Source organism: Mauremys mutica, unplaced genomic scaffold (genome assembly GCF_020497125.1).
Source record: "Mauremys mutica isolate MM-2020 ecotype Southern unplaced genomic scaffold, ASM2049712v1 Super-Scaffold_328, whole genome shotgun sequence".
Classification (NCBI taxonomy): Eukaryota; Metazoa; Chordata; order Testudines; family Geoemydidae; genus Mauremys; species Mauremys mutica.
This window is the reverse complement of record NW_025423357.1, coordinates 363087-385304: the sequence shown is the minus strand read 5'-3', so window position 1 is coordinate 385304 and position 22218 is coordinate 363087. Positions and strand designations below refer to the sequence as shown.

General features: G+C 71.1%; 2 protein-coding genes across 5 annotated transcripts; one reads left to right on the top strand and one right to left on the bottom strand.

The window, feature by feature from the left end:
• Positions 1–2967: 2967 nt before the first annotated feature.
• Positions 2968–12107, bottom strand: MCM7 (minichromosome maintenance complex component 7). Its single transcript, XM_045001535.1, has 15 exons — positions 11941–12107; positions 10747–10826; positions 10449–10613; positions 10244–10368; positions 9944–10124; positions 9119–9256; positions 8771–8920; positions 8548–8662; positions 7383–7514; positions 7169–7252; positions 6648–7041; positions 6481–6564; positions 4860–5028; positions 4066–4175; positions 2968–3445 (listed from the first exon to the last, which is right to left on the bottom strand). The coding sequence occupies exons 1-15, from the start codon at positions 11969–11971 to the stop codon at positions 3238–3240; spliced, it is 2166 nt and encodes a 721-aa protein (XP_044857470.1). The 5' UTR covers positions 11972–12107; the 3' UTR covers positions 2968–3237.
• A 77-nt stretch (positions 12108–12184) lies between these two features.
• Positions 12185–22087, top strand: AP4M1 (adaptor related protein complex 4 subunit mu 1). 4 transcript variants are annotated; one of them, XM_045001542.1, is made up of 17 exons: positions 12185–12316; positions 12458–12673; positions 14616–14681; positions 15129–15223; positions 15539–15645; positions 15772–15868; positions 16039–16149; positions 18111–18191; positions 18946–19008; positions 19179–19245; positions 19339–19392; positions 19468–19574; positions 20154–20245; positions 20316–20360; positions 20502–20552; positions 20647–20764; positions 21477–22087. In XM_045001542.1, the coding sequence occupies exons 2-17, from the start codon at positions 12643–12645 to the stop codon at positions 21666–21668; spliced, it is 1377 nt and encodes a 458-aa protein (XP_044857477.1). In that variant the 5' UTR covers positions 12185–12316; positions 12458–12642; the 3' UTR covers positions 21669–22087. The 4 variants fall into 4 exon arrangements, with proteins under 4 accessions (XP_044857477.1, XP_044857478.1, XP_044857480.1 ...); XM_045001543.1 differs by lacking the exon at positions 12185–12316 and having other exon boundaries at positions 12507–12673; positions 15539–15623; positions 15750–15868; XM_045001544.1 differs by lacking the exons at positions 12185–12316; positions 12458–12673 and adding an exon at positions 14228–14287.
• The last annotated feature ends 131 nt before the right edge of the window (positions 22088–22218 follow it).

Genomic DNA, 22218 nt, shown 5'->3' with positions numbered 1-22218 from the left:
CTTTGGAAAAGGGGGGGCGTGGGGGCCTTAGGTCCAGGTACCCCCAGAGTATCCCCCAGCCCACACCCGGCATTAGCATGTACGCCTGGGCCGAGCTCATGCCAGAGATACTGCTGGGGGCCAGGACGCCTGGGTTCTCCCCGGCTCTGGGGGGCTGGGAGCCAGGACTCCTGGGTTCTCTCCCCAGCTCTGGGAGGGAAGTGGGGGCTGGTGGGTTGGAGCAGTGGGGGCTGGGAGCCAGGACTCCTGGGTTCTCTCCCTGGCTCTGGGAGGGGAGTAGGGGCTGGTGGGTCAGAGCAGGGGGGGCTGGGAGCCAGGACTCCTGGGTTCTCTCCCCGGCTCTGGGGGGCGAGTGGGGGCTGGTGGGTCGGAGCAGGGGGGGCTGGGAGCCAGGACTCCTGGGTTCTCTCCCCGGCTCTGGGAGGGGAGTGGGGGCTGGTGGTTAGAGCAGGGGGGGCTGGGAGCCAGGACTCCTGGGTTCTCTCCCCGGCTCGGGAAGGGAAGTGGGGGCTGGTGGGTTAGAGCAGGGGGGCTGGGAGCCAGGACTCCTGGGTTCTCCCCGGCTCTGGGAGGGGAGTGGGGGCTGGTGGTTAGAGCAGTGGGGGCTGGGAGCCAGGACTCCTGGGTTCTCCCCGGCTCTGGGAGGGGAGTGGGGGCTGGTGGTTAGAGCAGTGGTGGCTGGGAGCCAGGACTCCTGGGTTCTCCCCGGCTCTGGGAGGGGAGTGGGGGCTGGTGGTTAGAGCAGTGGGGGCTGAGAGCCAGGACTCCTGGGTTCTCCCCGGCTCTGGGAGGGGAGGGGGGCCTTGCATTCACTGTGCTGCTGGCTGTAGCTGTGCTGGTCACAGGCAGCCGAGGGGCGGGGGGAGATCGTCTCCCACTCACCTGTGATGACGAACGAGCCCAGCTCTGAGCTGACCAGGTGCTTGCTCAGGTCAGGGTCCTGCTCTCCGAGCCCCCCCCCCCCCCCCCGGGGTCTGGCTGGGCCACTGAGGACCTGCCCCCGGCTGCGGTGTTGGAACGGCACCGAAGCCCCATCTCAAACTGCAGAACTGCCCCCGGGGTGTGTAACTGAGGCCTTAAATCTGGTGCTGGAGCAGCTGCCTGGGCCCCGGCCCCGTGGGTGTAACTCCCGCAGATGGGGGGGACCAGACAGATGAACCCAACCCTGAGGGGAGGCAGTAGACACGTGGCCAAGGGGGACCCAGTGGACTTAGATTCCCAGAAAGCCTTTGCCCAGCCCCCTCCCCAAAGGCTCGTAGGCAAAGTCAGCTGGGACGGGACAGGAGGGGAGGGCCCCTCCTGGATCAGTACCTGGGTAACAGACAGGAAACAAAGGGGAGGAACAAATGGGCAGTTTTCAGTGTGGAGAGAGGGAAATCGTGGTGCCCCCCCCCAGGGGTCTGTGCTGGGCCCCGTCCTATGCCACAGAGTCATCAACCATCTGGATAAAGGGTGAAGAGTGAGGTGGCAACATCTGCAGATGATACAAAACTGCTCCGGAGAGTTACGTCCCCGGCAGCCTGGGACGAGCTGCAAAGGGCCTCACAGAACTGGGTGACGGGGAACAACCTGGCAGGTGAAATTCAGGGTTGATCAATGCAAAGTGATGCACGTTGGAAACCATCGTCCCAACTCGACCTGTGCAGTGATGGGGCTGAATGAGCTGCTACCGCTCAAGAGATCTTGGAGTCACTGTGGAGAGTTCTCTGCAAACACCCGCTCGATGTGCAGCCCCAGCCCCGCTCACCCCGTGTTAGGAACCCCCCAGACCAGGGCTAGCGACAGTCACTCATGTCGCTCTCGCACTCCAGGGCCTGCCCTGGCCTGCAGCATTCGGCGCCGTGCTGGTCACCCTGGCTCGGACAGGTCACACGTGTTAGAAATGGGAAAGGCAAAACGAACGGCAACAAAGCTTACGCGGGGTCTGGAACAGCTCCCGCAGCAGGAGGTTAAAAAGGCAGAGCTGACCCAGCTCCATAAAGTCAGGCGGGATTTGGAGAGTCGTGTTATTTCCTCCCTCTGCTGCCAGGGGCTGAGGCTACCCAATGACATGAACAGGCAGCGGGTTTAAGACAAACACCAGGATGTATTTCTGCACCCGGCGCACTGTTAACCTCGGGAACTCCTCGCCAGGGTGTTGTGGAGGCCCAGACCATACCAGGGCTCAAAGAACTAGGCAAGTCCCTGGAGGACGGGCCCGTCGATGGCTACTAGCCAGGCTGGGCAGGGCTGCCCCCTCCTGTTCTGCGCGGCCCCAGCGCTGCCCAGGAGCCGGTGGGAATTGCCTGGGCTGCTCGTTCCCGCTAAGGCTCCGGCCCCGCTCCGAGGACACGGGGCTCGCTGGCCCTGGCCCCGTTCTCACGTGGAGACAGCCCAGGTGAGGCAGGACCAAGCAGTGCTGGACCGGCCCCTAAAGCCTCCTTTGGGGGCCTGTTCTGGAGCCCACCTCCCCTTGGAGAGCGAGAGGAGCTGCCAACCCCCACCCCCACGTGCCTTTCCTCAGGGCCAGACACCCCCCTGCCCCCCCCCCCAAGCTCGGCCGGGCCGGTTCCCCCCCACGGCAGAACTGAGAACGGAGAACTGAGGCACCCGCACTCAGGCCCATCCTTCCGCTCCTCGCTTCTAGTCCCCGTCTAGGGCTTTCACCCCATGGGGCTGGGAGCCAGGACGCCTGGGTTCCTGGCCGCAGGACGGGACACGGCCCTGGGGCTCACCCGCTTTGCCCCACGGCGCAGAGGGGGAGATGGGGTGAGGCGCTCACCCGCTGGCCTGGAGAGGAGCTGCCGGGTGAGACGGGCCCTCAGGCAGCACCTCACCGCGGAGCAGGGGGCCCCCAGGTCCACAGCCCCTGCTGCCCCGCCTGCTGGGAGGCCAGGCTGACGCTGCCCCCAGGATGGAGCCAGAGACGGAGCCCACCCCGGCCAGCAGCTCCTCCCGCCCGGTCGGCCCCCGGCACCAGCAGCGCCGTAACATACAAACACTGGTTTATTGGTAAGAGAACAAGCCAAGCAATCGCCTCCGCCATGACAGGAGCCCCCAGGCCACAGGCCTGGCCTCCCCCACCCCACAGCACAGAACAGGGGGGCAGGGGCCCGGCCTCAGCCCCGGGGTAGCGGGGGCCAGCTGGGAACAACCAGGCCAGAACCTGGCCCGGGGTGCGCGCCCCAGGGAGACGACCCCTCTCCCCGGGGGCTGGAGCCAGGGATGGGAGGGGGGGACCCTCCCGCGCCCTGCGGCTCAGACGAAGGTGATGCGGGTCCGGGCCTGGTTCACCTGCCAGACGTTCAGCTCCTCGTACTCGTCCAGCGCGGCCTGGAACTGGGCGGGGGTGAAGCCCTTGGAGACGCAGCGCTGCTCGGCCTCGGCGTAGCGCACCGAGCGCCCGCCCGCCCCGCCCGCCAGCTCCCGCACCGCCGCGAAGATCACGTCCGCCGCCCGCTGCGGCCTGGGGAAAGGGGGGAGAAACGGGGTCAGCGCTGCCCCTGTCCCGGTGCCGGCCTCGGGGAACCCCCCCCGCACCACCCCCCGACTAGCGCCCGCCCGCCCCGCCCGCCAGCTCCCGCACCGCCGCAAAGATCACGTCCGCTGCGGCCTGGGGAAAGGGGGGGCGGGGGGGGAGAAATGTGTCAGCGCTGCCCCTGTCCCAGTGCCAGCCTCCGGGACCCCCACCACCACCACCACCACACGCTGCCCCAGTCCCAGTGCCAGCCTCTGGGAATCCCCCCCCCTCCCCTGCACAGGGTCCTAGTCCCTGTCTCTGGGAACCCCCCTCCCCACAAATCCCTACTACCCCCGTCTCGGCTTCTGGGGACCCCCCCCCACCCCAGCTGCCCCCAGTCCCAACCTCCGGGGCCACCCCCCACACCCCCTCCTGCACTGGCCCCAGTCACAGCCCCTAGGACTCCCCCCCCCCGGCCCCCCGCCCCCATCCGCAGCTACCTTGGGGCTGGGGGGAGAGGAGGATGGAGCCACAGGACCCGCCCCTAACCCAGAGCCCCCTGCCCCCCGCAGGCCCCTTGGCTGCAGGTGCGTGGGGAGGAGGCTTCTGGCCAGTCCGCGTCTCACCTGCTTTGCTGACTCTTGTCCCCCAGCAGCGAGTCCTTGGACATCTCCATGAGCCGCATGGCTTCGTTCACGTCCTCCTTCTCCACCACGTCCACCAGCCGCAGCCGGGCCTGGAGGGGAGGGGGTCAGCGTGGGGCGCCGCGCTGCCCCCCGGCGCCCACCCGTCCCCGGCAGATGCCCCGGGCCGTTTCCGGCCAATCCCGACCCACCCAGCCGGGGGAGGGGGGGGCTCCACCCCCGCCCCCAGGGGCCGACGAGGGGTGTCCGGGGGGCTCGCGAAGCGCTGACCCGGCAGTAGTCGGCTGCACACGCTACCTGCACGAACAGCACTTTGGAGCCTCTGGGACGGGCCGAGCGCTTCCTGCTCCGGGCCGGCCGGCCGAGCCCCCCACCGCCCCCGCACCCGACGCCAGCGGCCCCCCAGAGCTGCAAGCCCCCACACTGCAGTAGCAACCAGACACCAGCTACCTGCACTGTCAGCACTTTAGCCCTGTGGAGCCGGGAACGGTGCCCCCCTGCCAGGCGCTCCCCAGGGCGCTGGCCAGCCGCCGGGAACGGTGCCCCCCACCCTGCCGGGCGCAGCCCCGTGGAACCGGGAACGGTGGCCCCCCCCACCCCGCCTGGCGCTCACCAGGGCGCTGGCCAGCCGCCGGGAACGGTGCCCCCCACCCTGCCGGGCGCAGCCCCGTGGAGCCGGGAACAGCGCCCCCCCCCACCCCTCCGGCCAGGCGCTCACCCAGCCCCGTGGAGCCGGGAATGGTGCCCCCCCCCCCCCCATCCCACCCGGCGCTCACCAGGGCGCTGGCCAGCCGCAGGATGCCCAGCAGGGTGCGGGCCGACGTGAAGGTCGTGTCCTTGCTGGCCCAGGCCTCCTTGCGCATCTCCACGTAGGCGGCTGTGATGTAATCGGCCAGCGCCTCCGGCACGGCCGGCTGCTTCCGCTTACACATGCCGATGTAGCGCCTGGGGGAGGAGGGGAAGATGGGTTAATATAGGGGGGGAATCTGCCCCCCCGCAGGATGCTCAGGCCCTAGAAGCCTGGCTCCCAGCCCCCACTCCCCTCCCAGAGCCGAGGAACATGAGAACAGCCAGACTGGGTCAGAGCAAAGGGCCCTCTAGCCGCCCAGGGTCCTGTCTGCCAACGGCAGCCAGTGCCAGGCGCCCCCGAGGGAATGAACAGAGCAGGGAATCCCCGAGTGACCCAGCCCCTGTCGCCCATTGCCAGGTGCTGGCAAACAGAGGCCAGGGACACCATCCCTGCCCAGCCTGGCTAGTAGCCATCGAGGAGCCCGTCCTCCGGGATCTTCTCTAGTTCTTCTTTGAGCCCTGGTATAGTCTTGGCCTTCACAACACCCCCTGGCGAGGAGTTCCCCAGGTTAACAGTGCGTTGGGTGCAGAAATACGTCCTTGTGTTTGTTTTAAACCTGCTGCCTGTTCATTTCATTGGGTGGCCCCTAGTTCGTGTGTTATGAGAAGCAGTAAATAACACTCCCTTATCTACTTCCTCCGCACCCGTCATGATTTTATAGACCAGAGGTTCTCAAACTGGGGGTAGGGACCCATCATGGGGCCGTGAGATTATTACATGGGGGGTTGCGAGCTGTCAGCCTCCACCCCAAATCCAGCTTTAACTGGTGTTAAATATTTTAAAAAGTGTGTTTAATTTATGGGGGGGGGGTGTCGCACTCAGAGACTTGCTGCGTGAAAGGGGTCACCAGTACAAACGTTTGAGAACCCCTGTTCTAGACCTCGCGCGTCTGCTCCCTGAGGCGTCTCTGTCCCAAGCGGAACAGCCCCGGTCTGATCGATCTCCCCTCACACGGCAGCCGGTCCAGACCCCTCAGCAGTTTTGTTGCTGTTTTCTGAACCTTTTCCAATCCCACTAGATCCTTTCTGCGATGGGGCGCCCCATCGGCACACAGTGTTCCAGGTGTGGGCGTCCCATGGATTTACAGAGAGGCAACAGGATATTTTCTGTCCTATTATCTCTCCCTTTCTTAATGATTCCCAACATCCTGTTCGTTTGATTTTTTGAGTGGCTCTTTGCAGAAAACTCTCCACAGTGACGCCAAGATCTTCCCTGAGTGGGAACAGCTCGTTTAGACTCCTCATTTCTTAGATATAGTTGGGATCATGTTTCCAATGTGCATCACTTTGCACTGATCAATATTCCTTCCCCGAGCCAAGGAGAGAACCCAGGAGTCCTGGCTCCCAGCCCCCCCTGCTCTAACCACCAGCCCCCACTCCCCTCCCAGAGCCGGGGAGAGAACCCAGGAGTCCTGGCTCCCAGCCCCCCCTGCTCTGACCCACCAGCTCCCACTCCCCTCCCAGAGCCGGGGAGAGAACCCAGGAGTCCTGGCTCCCAGCCCCCCCTGCTCTGACCCACCAGCCCCTAGGGCCAGGCTGAGCTCTCACCTCATGAGCTTCATGTCGAGCTGCTGGAAGGCGCAGGGCGGCTGCCGGCTGTGCTGGTGGACGTAGGTGATGTGCTGGGCCAGCCTGTGGGGACGACACGCGTTAGCGCTGCTGCCCGGATGCCCCACCCCGGCCCCCGAGCAGAGAGGGGGCCCCCCGGCTCTCACCGCAGGTCGTTGTCCCGGTCGGGCCGGTCCTGGATGAGCCAGAGCAGGTCGAAGCGGGAGAGCAGGGCCGCCGGCAGCTGCACGTTCTGCTCCAGGCTGCGCTTGGGGTTGTAGCGCCCGTAGGCGGGGTTGGCGGCCGCCAGGATGGCGCAGCGGGCGTTGAGGGTGGCCAGCACGCCCGCCTTGGCGATGGAGATGGTCTGCTGCTCCATCACCTCGTGGATGGCCGTGCGGTCGCTCTCCAGCATCTTGTCGAACTCGTCGATGCAGCAGACGCCCTGGTCGGCCAGGACCAGCGCCCCCCCCTCCAGGGCCAGCTCCCCCGTCAGCGGGTCCCGCAGCACGGCGGCCGTCAGCCCCACGCCCGACGAGCCGCGCCCCGTCGTGTACTGACCTGGGGAAAGGGGGACGGGAGTCAGGGGGTCGCAGCCGCTGCGTCCCCACCCCCGGCGCTGCTGGGAAGCCCCTGGAGGATGCACCCAGCCGGGCCCCGGCGCCCCCCAGGGTGGGGTGTTACTCACTGCGGGGGGCCAGGCGGTCGATGTAGGAGAGCAGCTGGGACTTGGCCACGCCCGGGTCACCCATCAAGCAGATGTTGATGTTCCCTGGAGCAAGACAGCGAGAAGCTGGGTCAGCGTCAGAGCAGCCCCCCACATGGGATCGAGCCCCCCCCCCCCCCGAGACCCATACACCCCCCGGCGTCCTGCCCCGCCGCCCCCTCCCCCGCCGACTCACCCCGAATCTTCATGCCCCGGGGGTTGCGGTCCACGCCCCCCACCAGCAGCAGCAGCAGGGCCTTCTTGACGTCCTCATGCCCGTAGATCTCGGGGGCGATGGAGGCTGCCAGCTTGTCGTAGAAATCTTCCTCTGCACGCAGCGGGAGGGCGTCAGCAGGGCGGGGGGGCCTTGATCCATGACCCCCCCTCCCCAAACAGGCCGGGGGGCAGCAGGAGGTGCCAACAGGGCTATACAGGGGAGATCTCACTCACGAGCAGGCCCTGTTCCTCCTCCGTCAGCTGCCCCACACACCACAGGCCCAGGGGGCTGGCAGGAGGTGCCGCAGGGCTCGGGGGGGGGGGGGTTGTGTGTGGGGGATCACACCTGCTCCACACTCCGCGCACCCAGGGGGCTGGCAGGAGGTGACGCAGGGCTCGGGGGGGGGGGGCGGGGGTTGTGTGTGGGGGATCACACCTGCTCCACACTCCGCGCACCCAGGGGGCTGGCAGGAGGTGACGCAGGGCTCGGTGGGGGGGGGGGGTTGTGTGTGGGGGATCACACCTGCTCCACACTCCGCGCACCCAGGGGGCTGGCAGGAGGTGACGCAGGGCTCGGTGGGGGGGGGGGGGGGGTTGTGTGTGGGGGATCACACCTGCTCCACACTCCGCGCACCCAGGGGGCTGGCAGGAGGTGCCCCAGGGTACAGGGCGGGTGGGGATCACACCTGCCCCGCACTCCGCGCACCCAGGGGGGTTGCAGGTGCCACTGCAGGGTACAGGGTGGGCGGGATCACACCTGCCCCGCACTCCGCACACCCAGGGGGCTGGCAGGAGGTGCCACAGGGCTCGGTGGGGGGGGGGGGGGGTTGTGTGTGGGGGAATCACACCTGCCCCGCACTCCGCGCACCCAGGGGGCTGGCAGGAGGTGCCCCAGGGTACAGGGCGGGTGGGGATCACACCTGCTCCACACTCCACACACCCAGGGGGGTTGCAGGAGGTGCCCCAGGGTACAGGGCGGGTGGGGATCACACCTGCTCCACACTCCGCACACCCAGGGGGCTGGCAGGAGGTGCCGCAGGGCTGTGGAAGCTCCCCAGGCCCCAGCACGGCTGTGTGTGTGGGGAGGGAGAGGGGGAGGGCAGGGGATGAGCAGGGCTATGGGGGGGGCAAGGAGGGGGTTTCACCTGTGATCTGGCGCAGCTCGTCCTCCGTCAGCTCCCCTGAGCCCAGCTCGTCCTCCTCGCTCTTGTTCATCTTCACGATGCGATGCGCCTCCAGGTAGGTCTCGGAGAGCAGCCCCTGGCAGGAGCAGGGGGGCAGGTCACTCCAGGGGACCCGACCCACCCACGGCGTGAAAGGTCCCCCCCCACAACTACCCCAGCAACCCGGCCCCCTGCCCGCTCTCACCTGGGCTATCTGCCGGAAGCCAGCTCTCAGCAGGGGCAGGAAGACGCCGGTGATGCTGACGTGGTCCCCGGGCTGGGCCAGCCGCGTGTTCTCGCCGTGCACAGCCACGCTGATGGAGCGCGGGAGGTGCCCCACCGGCACCTGGTCGCTCTGCATGGGGAAAGAGGGAAAAATCAGCCCCGATCCAGCCACAACCCCCCCTCGGGAGACCAGCCTCCCCCACCCCCGGCAGAAACCCCCTTAACCAAACTGGGGGGATGGGACACCAGGAAGCCCAGATCAATCTTTGGGGCGCCCCATTCACATGCCCCAACTCCCCTCCGCAGCCGGAACCCCCACCCCACTCACATGCTCCTGCATCTTCAGCTCCTGGAACTTGATGAACTTGGAGCCGCGGCTCTGCAGGTAGAGACGCCCCCCGGAGCGGTTGGTCTGGCATTCCTGGCTCGGGCACATGATCAGCGGCATGAAAGTCGGGGACTGGATCTGCGAGTGGTGGGGGGGGGCGGGGGAGAAAGAGGGTCAGACACACCCCCACCTGCCCGGTGGCTAAACAGGGGTCTCGGCTGCTCCCCCACGCCCAGGTGGGGGGCGTGACAAAGCGAGAAGGTTTGTAATGATTTAACGAGGCCTCTATGTGCCTCAGTTTCCCCTGGGGGTTACCTGGCTACCCACTGAGGGGAAGGGGGTGAAGTCTGCCCTGAGGGCGGATTGAAAGACACAGGTGTGCGCATCACCTCCCTGTCTGGGGCGGGGTGGGGGGGGGGGGTGCAGCCTCGTTAAGGAGCTGGATGAAACAGACCCAAACCCACGCGGGGGCCAGTGAGGGGGCAGAGACCCCAGCTGGAGAACGAAGGCGGGAAGGTGAGGGGGAAGTGCTGGCATCTGACAGACTCTGAAAACAGGGAACCCTACAGCCTGGCGTGGTGGGGAACTGCCCTGGGCTGACGCTTCCCCCTTGCGTTCTCCCTGCTAAGCCCCAGAGTGCCCGTGCCGGGGCCGCTGCCCCCCGCAGGAGGTGGTGAGGCTGCGTGGTTCCCCGGGCTCCGGCACATCCAAGAGGCTGCCCCAAGAGCCCGCGCAGGCCCCGTAGCTCCGGGACAGGGCGCTCGGCCCGGTCAGCTCCCCCCGAGCTGACAGACAGACGGCGGCTCCCCCTCCCCGCCCGCTCACCGGCTGGTAGGTCTCCGCTCCGCACTGGTCGCAGCTGTAGGTGGCCACCACCATCATGGGCTTGACCTCGGTGACCCGGGTGACGATGCCGCGGACGGTGACCAGCTTCCCGATGCAGTCGGCCTTCACGTCCCGGATCACGCGGGCCTTGGAGCCGGACGGGGCTTTGAAGTACAGCTCGCTGCGGCAGCAGGAATAGGCGGGGAGGTTAAGGGGGCCAGAGGGCTGGGAGACCCAGGGGCCGAGAGGTGGGGGGAGGGAGCCCGAGAGGTCAGCGCCCCCCCGGCTCCAGGCACTCACAAGCGGCGCAGCAGCTCCGGGGGGTACTGGTTCTGGGGGCCGTGCGTCTCCCCCGCGTCCCGGCCGCGCTGCTCCAGCATCAGCCGGTGCTCGATGTACACATCCAGGACGTCCTTGTTTACCACCTAGGGGGGGCGGAGGAGGGCTCCGTCAAGCACGGCTCCAGCCCCCCACTCCCGCCCCACCTCGCCAGCGCCCCCCTCACCTCCCGCTCCTTGTGCTGGGGCAGCAGCTCGTGCACAGCGTCGGCGAAGAGGCGGGCGTAGCGCTTGGCGTTCTCACACACGGCGTCCACCAGCTCGGGGTCCTCCTCGGCCACCTCGTCCAGGTCAACGTACAGGGCCACCTGCTCCCGGTGAGCCAGAGACACCTGAGGGGGGGCAGGGAGGGGTGCTGGGCTGAGCTGCGGGGCTGGGGGAGACCCACAGCTGCCTGGGGGGGGGGGGGGAGAGGCTGGGGCAGCCGGGAGCAGTGGGGTGGGGGGGTGGGGGCGGGGGTCTCACCAGCTGGTCCCGATACGGGAACTCCTTCTTGCCGAGCTCGCCATCCCGGCAGAACTCCTGCAAGAAGCGTTTCACCTTCTCTGCGGGGCGAGAGCGAGAGACGGTCAGGCCCGGGGACCCCCCCCCCCGCCGCCACACACGCGCACGCCCCGATGCGTCCCCCGGCTTCCCCGCAACAACCCCCACCCTGCCACGAACCCCCCTAACCCCCACAGCCAGCCCCTCGCCGCCTCCTCCCGACACCGACCTCACCCCACAGCACCCCCTGCCCCCTCCCTGGGCCGGCCCCGACGTGCCCTACATCCCTCCCTCCCCCGCCCATCCCCCCCACCGACCTCACCCCCATCCCCCCCCGTACCGACCCCACATCCCTCCCCCGCCCATCCCCCCCTTAGCGCCCCTCAAACCCCCGTACCGACCCCACATCCCGCCCCCGTCCATCCTGCCCCCTTGGTGCCCCTCAAACCCCCTCCCCCTCCCTGTGCCAGCCCCACATCCCTCCCCCGCCCATCCCCCCTCCCCCTCCCTGTGCCGGCCCCACATCCCTCTCCCGCCCATCCCCTCACCGCCCCCTCCCCCCACCGACCTCACCCCACAGCACCCCCTCCCGCCCCCTCCCTGGGCCGGCCCCGATGGGCCCCACATCCCTCCCCCAGCCCATCCCCCCCTTAGCGCCCCTCCTCCCTCCTGCGCCCCGTTCCGTCCCCACATCCCTCCCCCGCCCATCCCCCCCTTGGTGCCCCTCATCCCCCCTCCCCCTCCCTGTGCCGGCCCCACATCCCTCCCCCGCCCCTCCCCTCACCGCCCCCTCCCCCCACCGACCTCACCCCACAGCACCCCCCTCCCCCTCCCGGCCCCGATGTGCCCCACCTCCCCCCCCCGGTGCCCCTCCCCCCGCGCCCCCACTGACCCCGCCCCCTCCCGTGTAAACAAAGCGGCACGTGGAGGCGGCGCGCGCACAGATCCCTCCGCCCCGCCCGCCCCCCCGCGGACGGACACTGTTCCGCCGGGCGCTGAGGCTCCGCCGTGACATCACTTCCGGGGCGACGCCGCGTCCCGCCGCGCGGGAGCCGGATCCCCCGCCCCCCGGCCGCGCTGCAGCCAATGGCAGCCCGAGGCCCGCCCCCTCCTCCGGCCCGCGGCCAATAGGAGCTCGCCGGGCCCCCCCGGGCCGGCCGCGTGGGCACCACCCACCTTTCTCCGCGGCGTAGTCTCGGGGCGCCATGGCGGGGGGGGGGTCCCTCAGTCCCGGGCGTTCGCGGCCCGTTGGCTACGAGTCCCCGCTGGGGTCCGTCCCGGGCGTTCGCGGCCCGTTGGCTACGAGTCCCCGCTGGGGTCCGACCCGGGCACTCGCGGCCCGTTGGCTACGGGTCCCCGCTGGGGTCCGTCCCGGGCGTTCGCGGCCCGTTGGCTACGGGTCCCCGCTGGGGTCCGTCCCGGGCGTTCGCGGCCCGTTGGCTACGGGTCCCCGCTGGGGTCCGTCCCGGGCGTTCGCGGCCCGTTGGCTACGGGTCCCCGCTGGGGTCCGTCCCGGGCGTTCGCGGCCCGCTGACTACGGGTCCCCGTTAAGGTCCGTCCCGGGCGTTCGCGGCCCGCTGGCTACGGGTCCCCGCTGGGGTCCGTCCCGGCCGTTCGCGGCCCGCTGGCTACGGGTCCCCGTTAAGGTCTGTCCCGGGCGTTCGCGGCCCGTTGGCTACGGGTCCCCGTTAAGGTCCGTCCCGGCCGCTGCCGCCCAACACCGCTCCCGACTCTGGCTGCTGCCGCGGCCGCCGCAACCAAAAGTGGCGCGAAACTAGAGAGGCCCCGCCTACCACGTGCCCGCCCCGGGCCAATCAGTGCCCGGCACGTGACCCGCCCGGGCCGCCAATCGCAGCTCGGGCCGAGCGTCGCCGTCACATGACAGCGCAGCGGGCCGCGCCGGACCCAGGTTCGTGCGGAAACGGCGGGATCCCCCCCAGCCCCGCCCCCTCTTAAAGGGGCCACGACCCCGGGGCGGGCGGGGGGTCCTGTACCGGGGGCCGAGACCCGGGGGGGGGGGGTCAGGCGAGGGGCGGGGCCCGGGGGGCGGAGCCGGGGTAGGTTGGGGCAGGGGGCGGGGCCCCGGGGCGGGGTATAGGAGTGGGGGGCAGGGGGCGGGGTCACCCAGGGGGAGGGAGCGGGGCTACGGGTTGCGGTTCCGGTGGTTAGGGGTCTCGGGGACAGGGGCGTGGCTAGGGGATGGGGCGGGGTCTCGGGGACAGGGGCGTGGCTAGGGGATGGGGCGGGGTCTCGGGGACAGGGGCGTGGCTAGGGGATGGGGCGGGGTCTCGGGGCCAGGGGAGGGAGAAGGGGATGGGGCGGGGTCGCAGGGGCGGGGCTACGGGATGGGGCGGGGTCTCAGGGCCGGGGCTACGGGATGGGGCGGGGTCTCGGGGACAGGGGCGTGACTAGGGGATGGGGCGGGGTCGCAGGGGCGGGGCTACGGGATGGGGCGGGGTCGCAGGGGCGGGGCTACGGGATGGGGCGGGGTCTCGGGGACAGGGGCGGGACTCGGGGATGGGGCGGGGTCGCAGGGGCGGGGCAACGGGATGGGGCGGGGTCTCGGGGACAGGGGCGGGGTCTCAGGAGCAGGGGCGGTGCTACGGGATGGGGCGGGGTCTCAGGGGCAGGGGCGGGGCTACGGGATGGGGCGGGGTCTCGGGGACAGGGGCGGGGTCTCGGGGACAGGGGCGGGGCTACGGAATGGGGCGGGTCGCAGGGGCGGGGCTACGGGATGGGGTGGGGTCGCAGGGGCGGGGCTAGGGGATGGGGCGGGGTCTCAGGAGCAGGGGCGGTGCTACGGGATGGGGCGGGGTCTCTGGGACAGGGGCGGGGCTACGGGATGGGGGGGGTCGCGGGGACACGGGCGGGTCTAGCGGCTGGGGCGGGGTCGCAGGGGCGGGGCTACGGGATGGGGCGGGGTCTCGGGGACAGGGGCGGGGTCTCAGGAGCAGGGGCGGTGCTACGGGATGGGGCGGGGTCTCAGGGGCAGGGGCGGGGCTACGGGATGGGGCGGGGTCTCGGGGACAGGGGCGGGGTCTCGGGGACAGGGGCGGGGCTACGGAATGGGGCGGGTCGCAGGGGCGGGGCTACGGGATGGGGAGGGGTCGCAGGGGCGGGGCTAGGGGATGGGGCGGGGTCTCAGGAGCAGGGGCGGTGCTACGGGATGGGGCGGGGTCTCTGGGACAGGGGCGGGGCTACGGGATTGGGGGGGTCTCGGGGACAGGGGCGGGGCTACGGGATGGGGCGGGGTCGCAGGGGCGGGGCTACGGGATGGGGCGGGGTCTCTGGGACAGGGGCGGGGCTACGGGATTGGGGGGGTCTCGGGGACAGGGGCGGGGCTACGGGATGGGGCGGAGTCTCGGGGACAGGGGCGGGGCTACGGGATGGGGCGGGGTCTCAGGGACAGGGGCGGGGCTACGGGATGGGGCGGGGTCTCAGGGACAGGGGCGGGGCTATGGGATGGGGCGCGGTCTCGGGAGGAGGAGCGTGCCCGCCTGAGGTTGGGGGCGGGGTTTTGGAGGTAGGGGCGGGGCTCCATAGGTTGGGGGCGGGGTCTTGGCAGCAGGGCCGGGGTCTCAGGGCTGAAGGGGGTGGGGTGGGGGGGGTCCCTGGTTGTGGGCGGGGTCTCGGGGAGGGAAGGGGCCCCAGGGGCGGGGCTATGGGTTGGGGTCAAGGTCTCGGGGGGCAGGGCTGCTGCTGAAGGGAGCGAGGTCTCAGGGGCGGGGCCCCAGGGTTGGGGGCGGGGCCTCAGGGGCAGGGGCGGGGCTACAGGTTCAGGGGTGAGGTTGAAGGGGCGGGGCTGAAGGGGGCGGGGTCCCGCTCACTCTCCTCCCCTTCCCCCCCCACAGGCCCAGCGATGTTGTCGCAGATTTTCATTCTCTCCTCCAAGGGAGACAGACTCGTCCACAAGGGCTGTATCCTGCCCCCCCGGAGCCCCCCTGCCCCCCCGGCTCCTCCGTGTGGCCCCCCTGTGCCCCCCCCAGAACCAGCTCCTCCCCAAGGGCTGTATCCTGCCCCCCCCCGGAACCCCCCTGCCCCCCCGGGCTCCTCCGTGTGGCCCCCCTGTGCACCCCCAACCAGCTCCTCCCCAAGGGCTGTATCCTGCCCTCCTCCAAGTTCCACCTAAAACCATCCCCCCAGGCCAGGGGTCACATCCCCCCCTCTCCTCACCACTGGTCCCCCCCCCGCCACCCCCTGGGAGCCTCCTCCCCCAGAGACGTCCCGCCGAGCACCCTGCCCCGGGAGAGCCACTGCTGGGGGGGCCGCCCAGACCCAGGGGCCGCCGCTGGGCACTGCGGGGGGGGGGAGCTCACAGCCACCCGCCACCCTGCTGGGGTCATTTTTCCTTATCCCACCCCCAGTCCGCGGCGAGGCCGGCGGGGGCAGCACCGATCTGGTGGACACTTTCTATCGGAAGATCACGGCCCTGCCCAGGGACCAGGCGCCCGTGTTCATGGTACCGGGGGGGGAGGGGGGCTGGGTTGAGGGTCGCTCTGGTAACAGGGGAGGGGGTGTTGCTATGGGGATGTCTCTACGGTAACGGCAGCGGGGAGCATCCCGCGGGTCGCTATGGGAACAGGGGAGGGGGTGTTGCTATGGGGATGTCTCTACGGTAACGGCAGTGGGGAGCATCCCGCGGGTCGCTATGGGAACAGGGGAAGGGTCGCTGGGGAAGAGGGGGCGCGTCTGGGTGGTAACGGGGGGGCACTGCCCTGGTGGGGAAGGGGGGGTGTGTCTAACTCTGCTTGTGTTCCCCCTCCCCGCGACGCAGGCGCACGAGGGGCTGCACTTCGTCCACGTGCGTCACGCCGGCCTCTACTTCGTGGCCACGACGGGGCACGACGTCTCCCCTTTCACCGTCATCGAGTTCCTCAACCGGTGAGGCGGGGGGGTGGGGGAAAAGCTGCAGCCCCCGGGAGGGGGGGGACCCGGCTCAGGGACTGGGGGGGCAGCAGCCGGCCGCGCCCTCACCCCCCCACCCCCCGTCTCCCTCCCTTCCCGCAGGCTGGTGACGCTGATCCGCGATTACTGCGGCTCCCTCAGCGAGAAAACCGTCAGCCTCAACTTCGCCCTCATCTACGAGCTGCTGGACGAGATGCTGGTGGGTGTGTGCGGGGGGGTGGCCGGGTCTGGCATGGGGGGGGGGACGTTCCCCCGGTCAGACAGCCCAGCTGGGGCATCGCTGGGGCGGGAAGCTCGCAGCGCCCCCCTCCCTTGCTGCTCATGGGGGTGGAGCCGGCCCCTCCCCCTCACTCTGTGCCCCCCCCCCAGGACTACGGCTACGTGCAGACCACGGCGCCCGACGTGCTGCGCAACTTCATCCAGACGGAGCCCGTGCTCAGCAAACCCTGCAGCCTGCTGGACCTGGGCAGCGTCGGCCTGGTGAGCCCGGCCCCCAGTCCCGTCCCCCCCCCCGCCGGGTCCCCTGCCCCCCCCCAGTGCCCCCCGGGCCTGGGCAGCGTCGGCTTGGTGAGCCCGGCCCCGAATCCCCCCCCCCCCGCCGGGTCCCCGGCCCCCCCCAGTGCCCCCAGGACTGGGCAGCGTCGGCCTGGTGAGCCCGGCCCCGAATCCCCTCCCACCCCCCGCCGGGTCCCCTGCCCCCCCCAGTGCCCCCAGGACTGGGCAGCGTCGGCCTGGTGAGCCCGGCCCCGAATCCCCTCCCACCCCTGGCCGGGTCCCCTGCCCCCCCCCAGTGCCCCCCGGGACTGGGCAGCGTCGGCTTGGTGAGCCCGGCCCCGAATCCCCCCCCCCCGCCGGGTCCCCTGCCCCCCCCAGTGCCCCCAGGACTGGGCAGCGTCGGCCTGGTGAGCCCGGCCCCGAATCCCCCCCCCCGCCGGGTCCCCTGCCCCCCCCCAGTGCCCCCCGGGCCTGGGCAGCGTCGGCCTGGTGAGCCCGGCCCTGAATCCCCCCCCCCCGCCGGGTCCCCTGCCCCCCCCAGTGCCCCCAGGACTGGGCAGCGTCGGCCTCGTGAGCCCGGCTCCGAATCCCCCCCCCCCCGCCGGGTCCCCTGCCCCCCCCCAGTGCCCCCCGGGCCTGGGCAGCGTCGGCCTGGTGAGCCCGGCCCCGAATCCCCCCCCCCCCGCCGCCGGGTCCCCTGCCCCCCCCCAGTGCCCCCCCGGGCCTGGGCAGCATCGGCCTGGTGAGCCCGGCCCCGAATCCCGCCCCCCCCCGCCGGGTCCCCTGCCCCCCCCAGTGCCCCCCCGGGCCTGGGCAGCGTCGGCCTGGTGAGCCCGGCCCCGAATCCCGTCCCCCCCCGCCGGGTCCCCTGCCCCCCCCCAGTGCCCCCCCGGGCCTGGGCAGCATCGGCTTGGTGAGCCCGGCCCCGAAGCCCCCCCCCCCCCCGCCGGGTCCCCTGCCCCCCCCAGTGCCCCCAGGACTGGGCAGCGTCGGCCTGGTGAGCCCGGCCCCGAATCCCCCCCCCCCCGCCGGGCCCCCCGCCCCCCCCAGTGCCCCCCGGGCCTGGGCAGCGTCGGCTTGGTGAGCCCGGCCCCGAATCCCCTGACCCCCGGCCGCCGGGTCCCCTGCCCCCCCCCAGTGCCCCCCGGGCCTGGGCAGCGTCGGCCTGGTGCGCCCGGCCCCCACTCCCCCCCCCCGCCGGGTCCCCTGCCCCCCCCCCCAGTGCCCCCCCGGGCCTGGGCAGCGTCGGCCTGGTGAGCCCGGCCCCGAATCCCCTCCCCCCCCGCCGGGTCCCGTGCCCCCCCCCAGTGCCCCCAGGACTGGGCAGCGTCGGCTTGGTGAGCCCGGCCCCTACTCCCCCGCCCCCCCGCCGGGCCCCCGGCCCCCCCCCAGTGCCCCCCGGGCCTGGGCAGCGTCGGCCTGGTGAGCCCGGCCCCCAGTCCCCCGCCCCCCTGGGTCCCCAGCCCCCCCCCCAGTGCCCCCCGGGCCTGAGCAACGTCGGCCTGGTGAGCCCGGCCCCCACGCCCCCCCCCCCCCCGGGTCTCCTGCTCCCCCCCAGTGTCCCCCGGGCCTGGGCACCGTCGGCCTGGTGAGCCCGGCCCCGAATCCCCCCCCCCACATCCCTTTCCCCCTGGGGCCTGGGCAGTGTCGGCCTGGTGAGTGTGGCCCCGAATCCCCCCCCCCGGGGCCCCTGCCCCCCTCAGGTTTGGTGAGCATGGCCCCCAAATCCCACCCCCCACCAGTGACTGCCTCTCCCCCCCCCCCCACAGACTGAGGGTCTCCCCCCCCGCCGGGCTGAGCCCAGGGCAGGGGCTCCCCCAGGGAAGGTGTTACCCTGAGGGGCCAGGCCGTGGGGCACCTGGTGCCCCTGACACCCCCCAGGGCCCCTCCTGCCCCAGGGCTCCCTGCCCGGGGCCCTGCTCTGACCCTGCCCCCTTCGGTTTCAGTTTGGAGCAGAGACGCAGCAAAGCAAAGTGGCTCCCAGCTCGGCCGCCAGCCGCCCCGTGCTGCCCCCCCACGGGGACCAGGTGAGACGCCCCCCGAGCCCCCCAGCAGGGAGCTCTGCCCCTGCCTCCGGCCGTCCCGGGGTCCCCGGGCGCTGCTCTGGAGCTGCTCCCCACCAAGCCAGGCAGGACTCTGGGGAGCCTCCTCCCCCTCGGAGCAGCCTGTCTGCAGGGCAAGAAGCTCCCACGGCTTCACCTCCTGGGTCTCTCCTTGGAGCATTCAGCATCCTCTGCCCCTCCGTGCGCTTCCCACAGCGAGTCCGCCCAGGCGGGGTCCTGGGGGGGCCACAGGGTCCTGCCCCCCCACTGCGCAGTCAGACGTGACTCTCAACCAGCCGGGGACACAGCGTGGGGCAGAGCTCGTTAGCACAGCAATCAGTGACTGGGTGGAAGGGGAGCCCAGAGCCAGGGCTGGTCCCCCCGCGCTCCAAGCCGGCCGAGACCGACTCGCTTCCAGCTCCCAGCCCCCTGCCCGGGCCCAGAGTCACCTGGTGGCACCCCCCCCCCGCCCGGGTCTAATGTTACAAGGGGGGGGGGTGTAGCATCCCTGCAGGCAGCTGGAGCAGCCCCCGGAAAAGTCACACCCCCTAGACACTGTGCAATACAGGGGGAAACTGAGGCGCACACACGGCATTCATGTGAAACGGTGTGATTCACTCAGGCTCACATGCAACCTAACAAGGGAAAATCGTTGGGGGGCGGGGGTGGGGGCACATGGCTCCACCTTCCCCGCCCTGCCCGCAGCCCTCACCCGCTGCCCGGCCCTCTCCCCCCGCAGGGCGCCCGGAACGAGGTGTTTCTGGACGTGGTGGAGAGGCTGACGGTCGTCATCGCGGCCAACGTGAGTCGGGGGCGGGAGGGGGAGGTGTCTGGCGCCCTGGGCCCCAGCACGCAGCCCCCCGCCCGTGACGGACCCATGGGGTCTTAGCAAGGCCCCGGCCCCCCCGGGGGAAGCTGCTGCGGGCTGGTTCATTGTCGGGGACTCACCCCCGTCCCCTCCTTCCCGCCCAGGGCACCCCCATGAAGGCCGACATCCAGGGAGAAATCCGCCTCAAGAGCTACCTGCCCAGCTGCTCCGGTGCGTAACCTCTGCGGCCCCCGGCCCTGACGCGGGCCCGCCCCCCGGGGGCGTGGGGCAGCTCGCCCGTGACGCTCTCCCCTCTCCCCGCAGAGCTGCGCATCGGGCTGACGGAGGAGTTCTGCGTGGGGAAGGCGGAGCTGCGAGGTGAGTGGGCGGGCGCTGGTCTCCGCTCCGCCTGGCGGGGGCGCCCTGGCTCTGACCCCCCCCCTCTCCCCGCAGGCTACGGCACCGCCGTCCGCGCCGACCAGTGCGCCTTCCACAGCTCCGTCAAGCTGGACGAGTTCGAGAGCAGCCGCATCCTCAAGGTCACCCCCAGCCCGGGGGAGGTGAGTCCTGCGGCCTGCCCTGACCCCCACTGCAGCCGGGCGCCCGGGGCAGGGACCGGGGGGGCGAACCCACAGCCTGCGCCCGGGGCAGGGACCGGGGCAGGGACCGGGGGGGCGAACCCACAGCCTGCGCCCGGGGCAGGGACCAGGGCAGGGACCGGGGGGGCGAACCCACAGCCTGCGCCCGGGGCAGGGACCGGGGGGGGGCGAACCCCACAGCCTGCAGCCGGGGCAGGGACCGGGGGGGCGAACCCACAGCCTGCGCCCGGGGCAGGGACCGGGGGGGGGGGTGAACCCCACAGCCTGTGCCCAGGGCAGGGACCGGGGGGGTGTGAACCCCACAGCCTGCGCCCAGGGCAGGGACCGGGGGGGGGTGTGAACCCCACAGCCTGCGCCCGGGGCAGGGACGAGGGGGGGGTGAACCCCACAGCCGGCCCCCGGGGCAGGGACGAGGGGGGGGGTGAACCCCACAGCCTGCGCCCGGGGCAGGGACCGGGGGGGGTGTGAACCCCACAGCCTGCGCCCGGGGCAGGGACCGGGGGGCGCGCCCCGGGCCTGACCCCGCTCTGCTCTCCCCAGCTCCCGGTGATGCAGTACCAGCTGTCAGACGACCTCCCCTTGGCCCTGCCCTTCCACCTCTTCCCCACGCTGGAGCGGGACCCCACGGGCAGGTGAGTGAAGGGGGCAGCGGGGAGCACAACGCCCCTCGGCCCGGCCTCACCCTTCCCATCCCCCCCACAGGCTCCGCGTCTACCTCAAGCTCCGCTGTGACCTGGCTCCCAAAAGGTAAGAGCCCAGGGAGTTGGGAGGCTCCCTGGGGTGGGACGGCCCCGGCCGGCCCTGTGCCCCCCCCGCCCAGCAGGCTCCCAGGCTGGGGGGAGACGCTGCCCCCCCCAGCCCCAGTTCACCACTTTCTCTGCCCTCCAGCCAGGCCCTGAACGTGCGAGTCCAGCTGCCGGTGCCCAAGGGGGTCGTCAGGTGGGTCTCCCCCTCGAGTACCAGGGGCTGCAGCCGAGGAGGGGGGTGGGGGGCGGTGCCGCGCTCCCACCCCTGACTCTTTCCTCTCCCCCAGCCTGGCCCAGGAGCTGAGCAGCCCCGAGCAGACGGCCGAGCTGCAGCCCAGCCTCAAGGCCATTCGCTGGGTGATCCCGCGCGTCCAGGGGGGGTCTCAGCTCTCTGCTCTCTTCAAGGTAAAGCCGGCCACGGCGGGGGGAGACGGCCCCAGGCCAGTGGGGGGGAGGGTGGGCAGCCTGTCACGGAGTGTGGGGGAGCCAGGCCCTGCACCCCCGGGCTCCCTGCGATTCACCAGGACTCTCAGCCAGCCAGTGAAGCACAAGGTTTATTTAGACGACAGGAACACAGTCCAGGACAGGTCTTGCAGGCACAGACAACTGGATCCCCCCGGTTAGCTCCATCTTGGGGCCCCACAGCCCCCATCGGGGATCAGAGCGCGGTCCCCCTGCCTCCCCTCTCTTCTCCAGCCAACTCCAGTCTGCCCTGCCCCCTCCGGCCCCTCCTCTCTGCTCTGCCTCTTTCCCGGGCCAGGAGGTCACCTGAACCCTTTGTCTCCAACACCTTAGATGCACCTTAGCAGGGAGGGGCCGGGCCATCCGTTGCTAGGAGACCCAGTGTCAGGCATTTGGCCTGGTATTCCCAGCCCCCAGCGCAAACAGTCCCACTTCGTCACACAGCCCCTGCTGGGGTTGGGGGGACATACCCCTGTGCTGGGGACCCGGAGGGGAGCCCCTGCCCTCTGGAAGGAGCAGGGTGTGTGTGTGAAGGAGCAGGCTGGGACTCCCCCGTCTATACTGGGGTTGGAGGGGTGACAGCCCCACCCCACAGAAGGGGGGCGCTGTGCCATGCTCAACCCCGGGTTATAACCCCCCCACTCTCTCCCGGCAGCTGGAGATCCCAGGGCTGAGCAGCTCCTCGCTGCTGGAAGTCGGGCCTGTGAACATGTCCTTTGAGCTGCCCATGCACACGTGCTCCGGCCTGCAGATCCGCTTCCTGCGCTTCACGGCCCCACAGCCCGGGCTGCCCCACCGCTGGGTGCGCTACGTGTCTCACAGCGACTCCTACGTCATCCGCCTCTGAGCCCGGCCCGGCCCCACCACTGGGTGCGCTACGTGTCACACGGCGACTCCTACGTCCTCCCCCTCTGCGCCCGGCCCGGCCCCACCGCTGGGTGCGCTACGTGTCACACGGCGACTCCTACGTCATCCGCCTCTGAGCCCGGCCCGGCCCCACCGCTGGGTGCGCTACGTGTCACACGGCGACTCCTACGTCCTCCCCTCTGAGCCCGGCCCGGCCCCACCGCTGGGTGCGCTACGTGTCACACAGCGACTCCTACGTCATCCGCCTCTGAGCCCGGCCCGGCCCCACCGCTGGGTGCGCTACGTGTCTCACAGCGACTCCTACGTCATCCCCCTCTGCGCCCGGCCCGGCCCCACCGCTGGGTGCGCTACGTGTCTCACAGCGACTCCCACGTCCTCTGCCTCTGGCCCACGTCCTCTGTCACCGTCTCCCCACCCTGCGTCCCCTGCCCCACAGCATTGTGCAGCGAGTCCTAGTGCGTCCCCTCTGCAAGGCTAGTCACCTCCCTGCACACAGGGGTCTGACAATAAAGAACTTTATTTATGGGTAG

Coding starts and splice junctions, on each gene's coding strand:
- AP4M1 (XM_045001542.1), top strand. CDS start 12,643: ATGACAGCGCAGCGGGCCGCGCCGGACCCAG. Junction 15,869..16,038: donor AGCTGCTGGACGAGATGCTG/GTGGGTGTGTGC, acceptor CCCCCCCCCCAG/GACTACGGCTACGTGCAGAC. Junction 18,192..18,945: donor TGCCCCCCCACGGGGACCAG/GTGAGACGCCCC, acceptor CTCCCCCCGCAG/GGCGCCCGGAACGAGGTGTT.
- MCM7 (XM_045001535.1), bottom strand. CDS start 11,971: ATGGCGCCCCGAGACTACGCCGCGGAGAAAG. Junction 9,257..9,943: donor GAGCGGAGACCTACCAGCCG/GTGAGCGGGCGG, acceptor CACCACTCGCAG/ATCCAGTCCCCGACTTTCAT. Junction 5,029..6,480: donor CTCGACATGAAGCTCATGAG/GTGAGAGCTCAG, acceptor CTCCTCCCCCAG/GCGCTACATCGGCATGTGTA.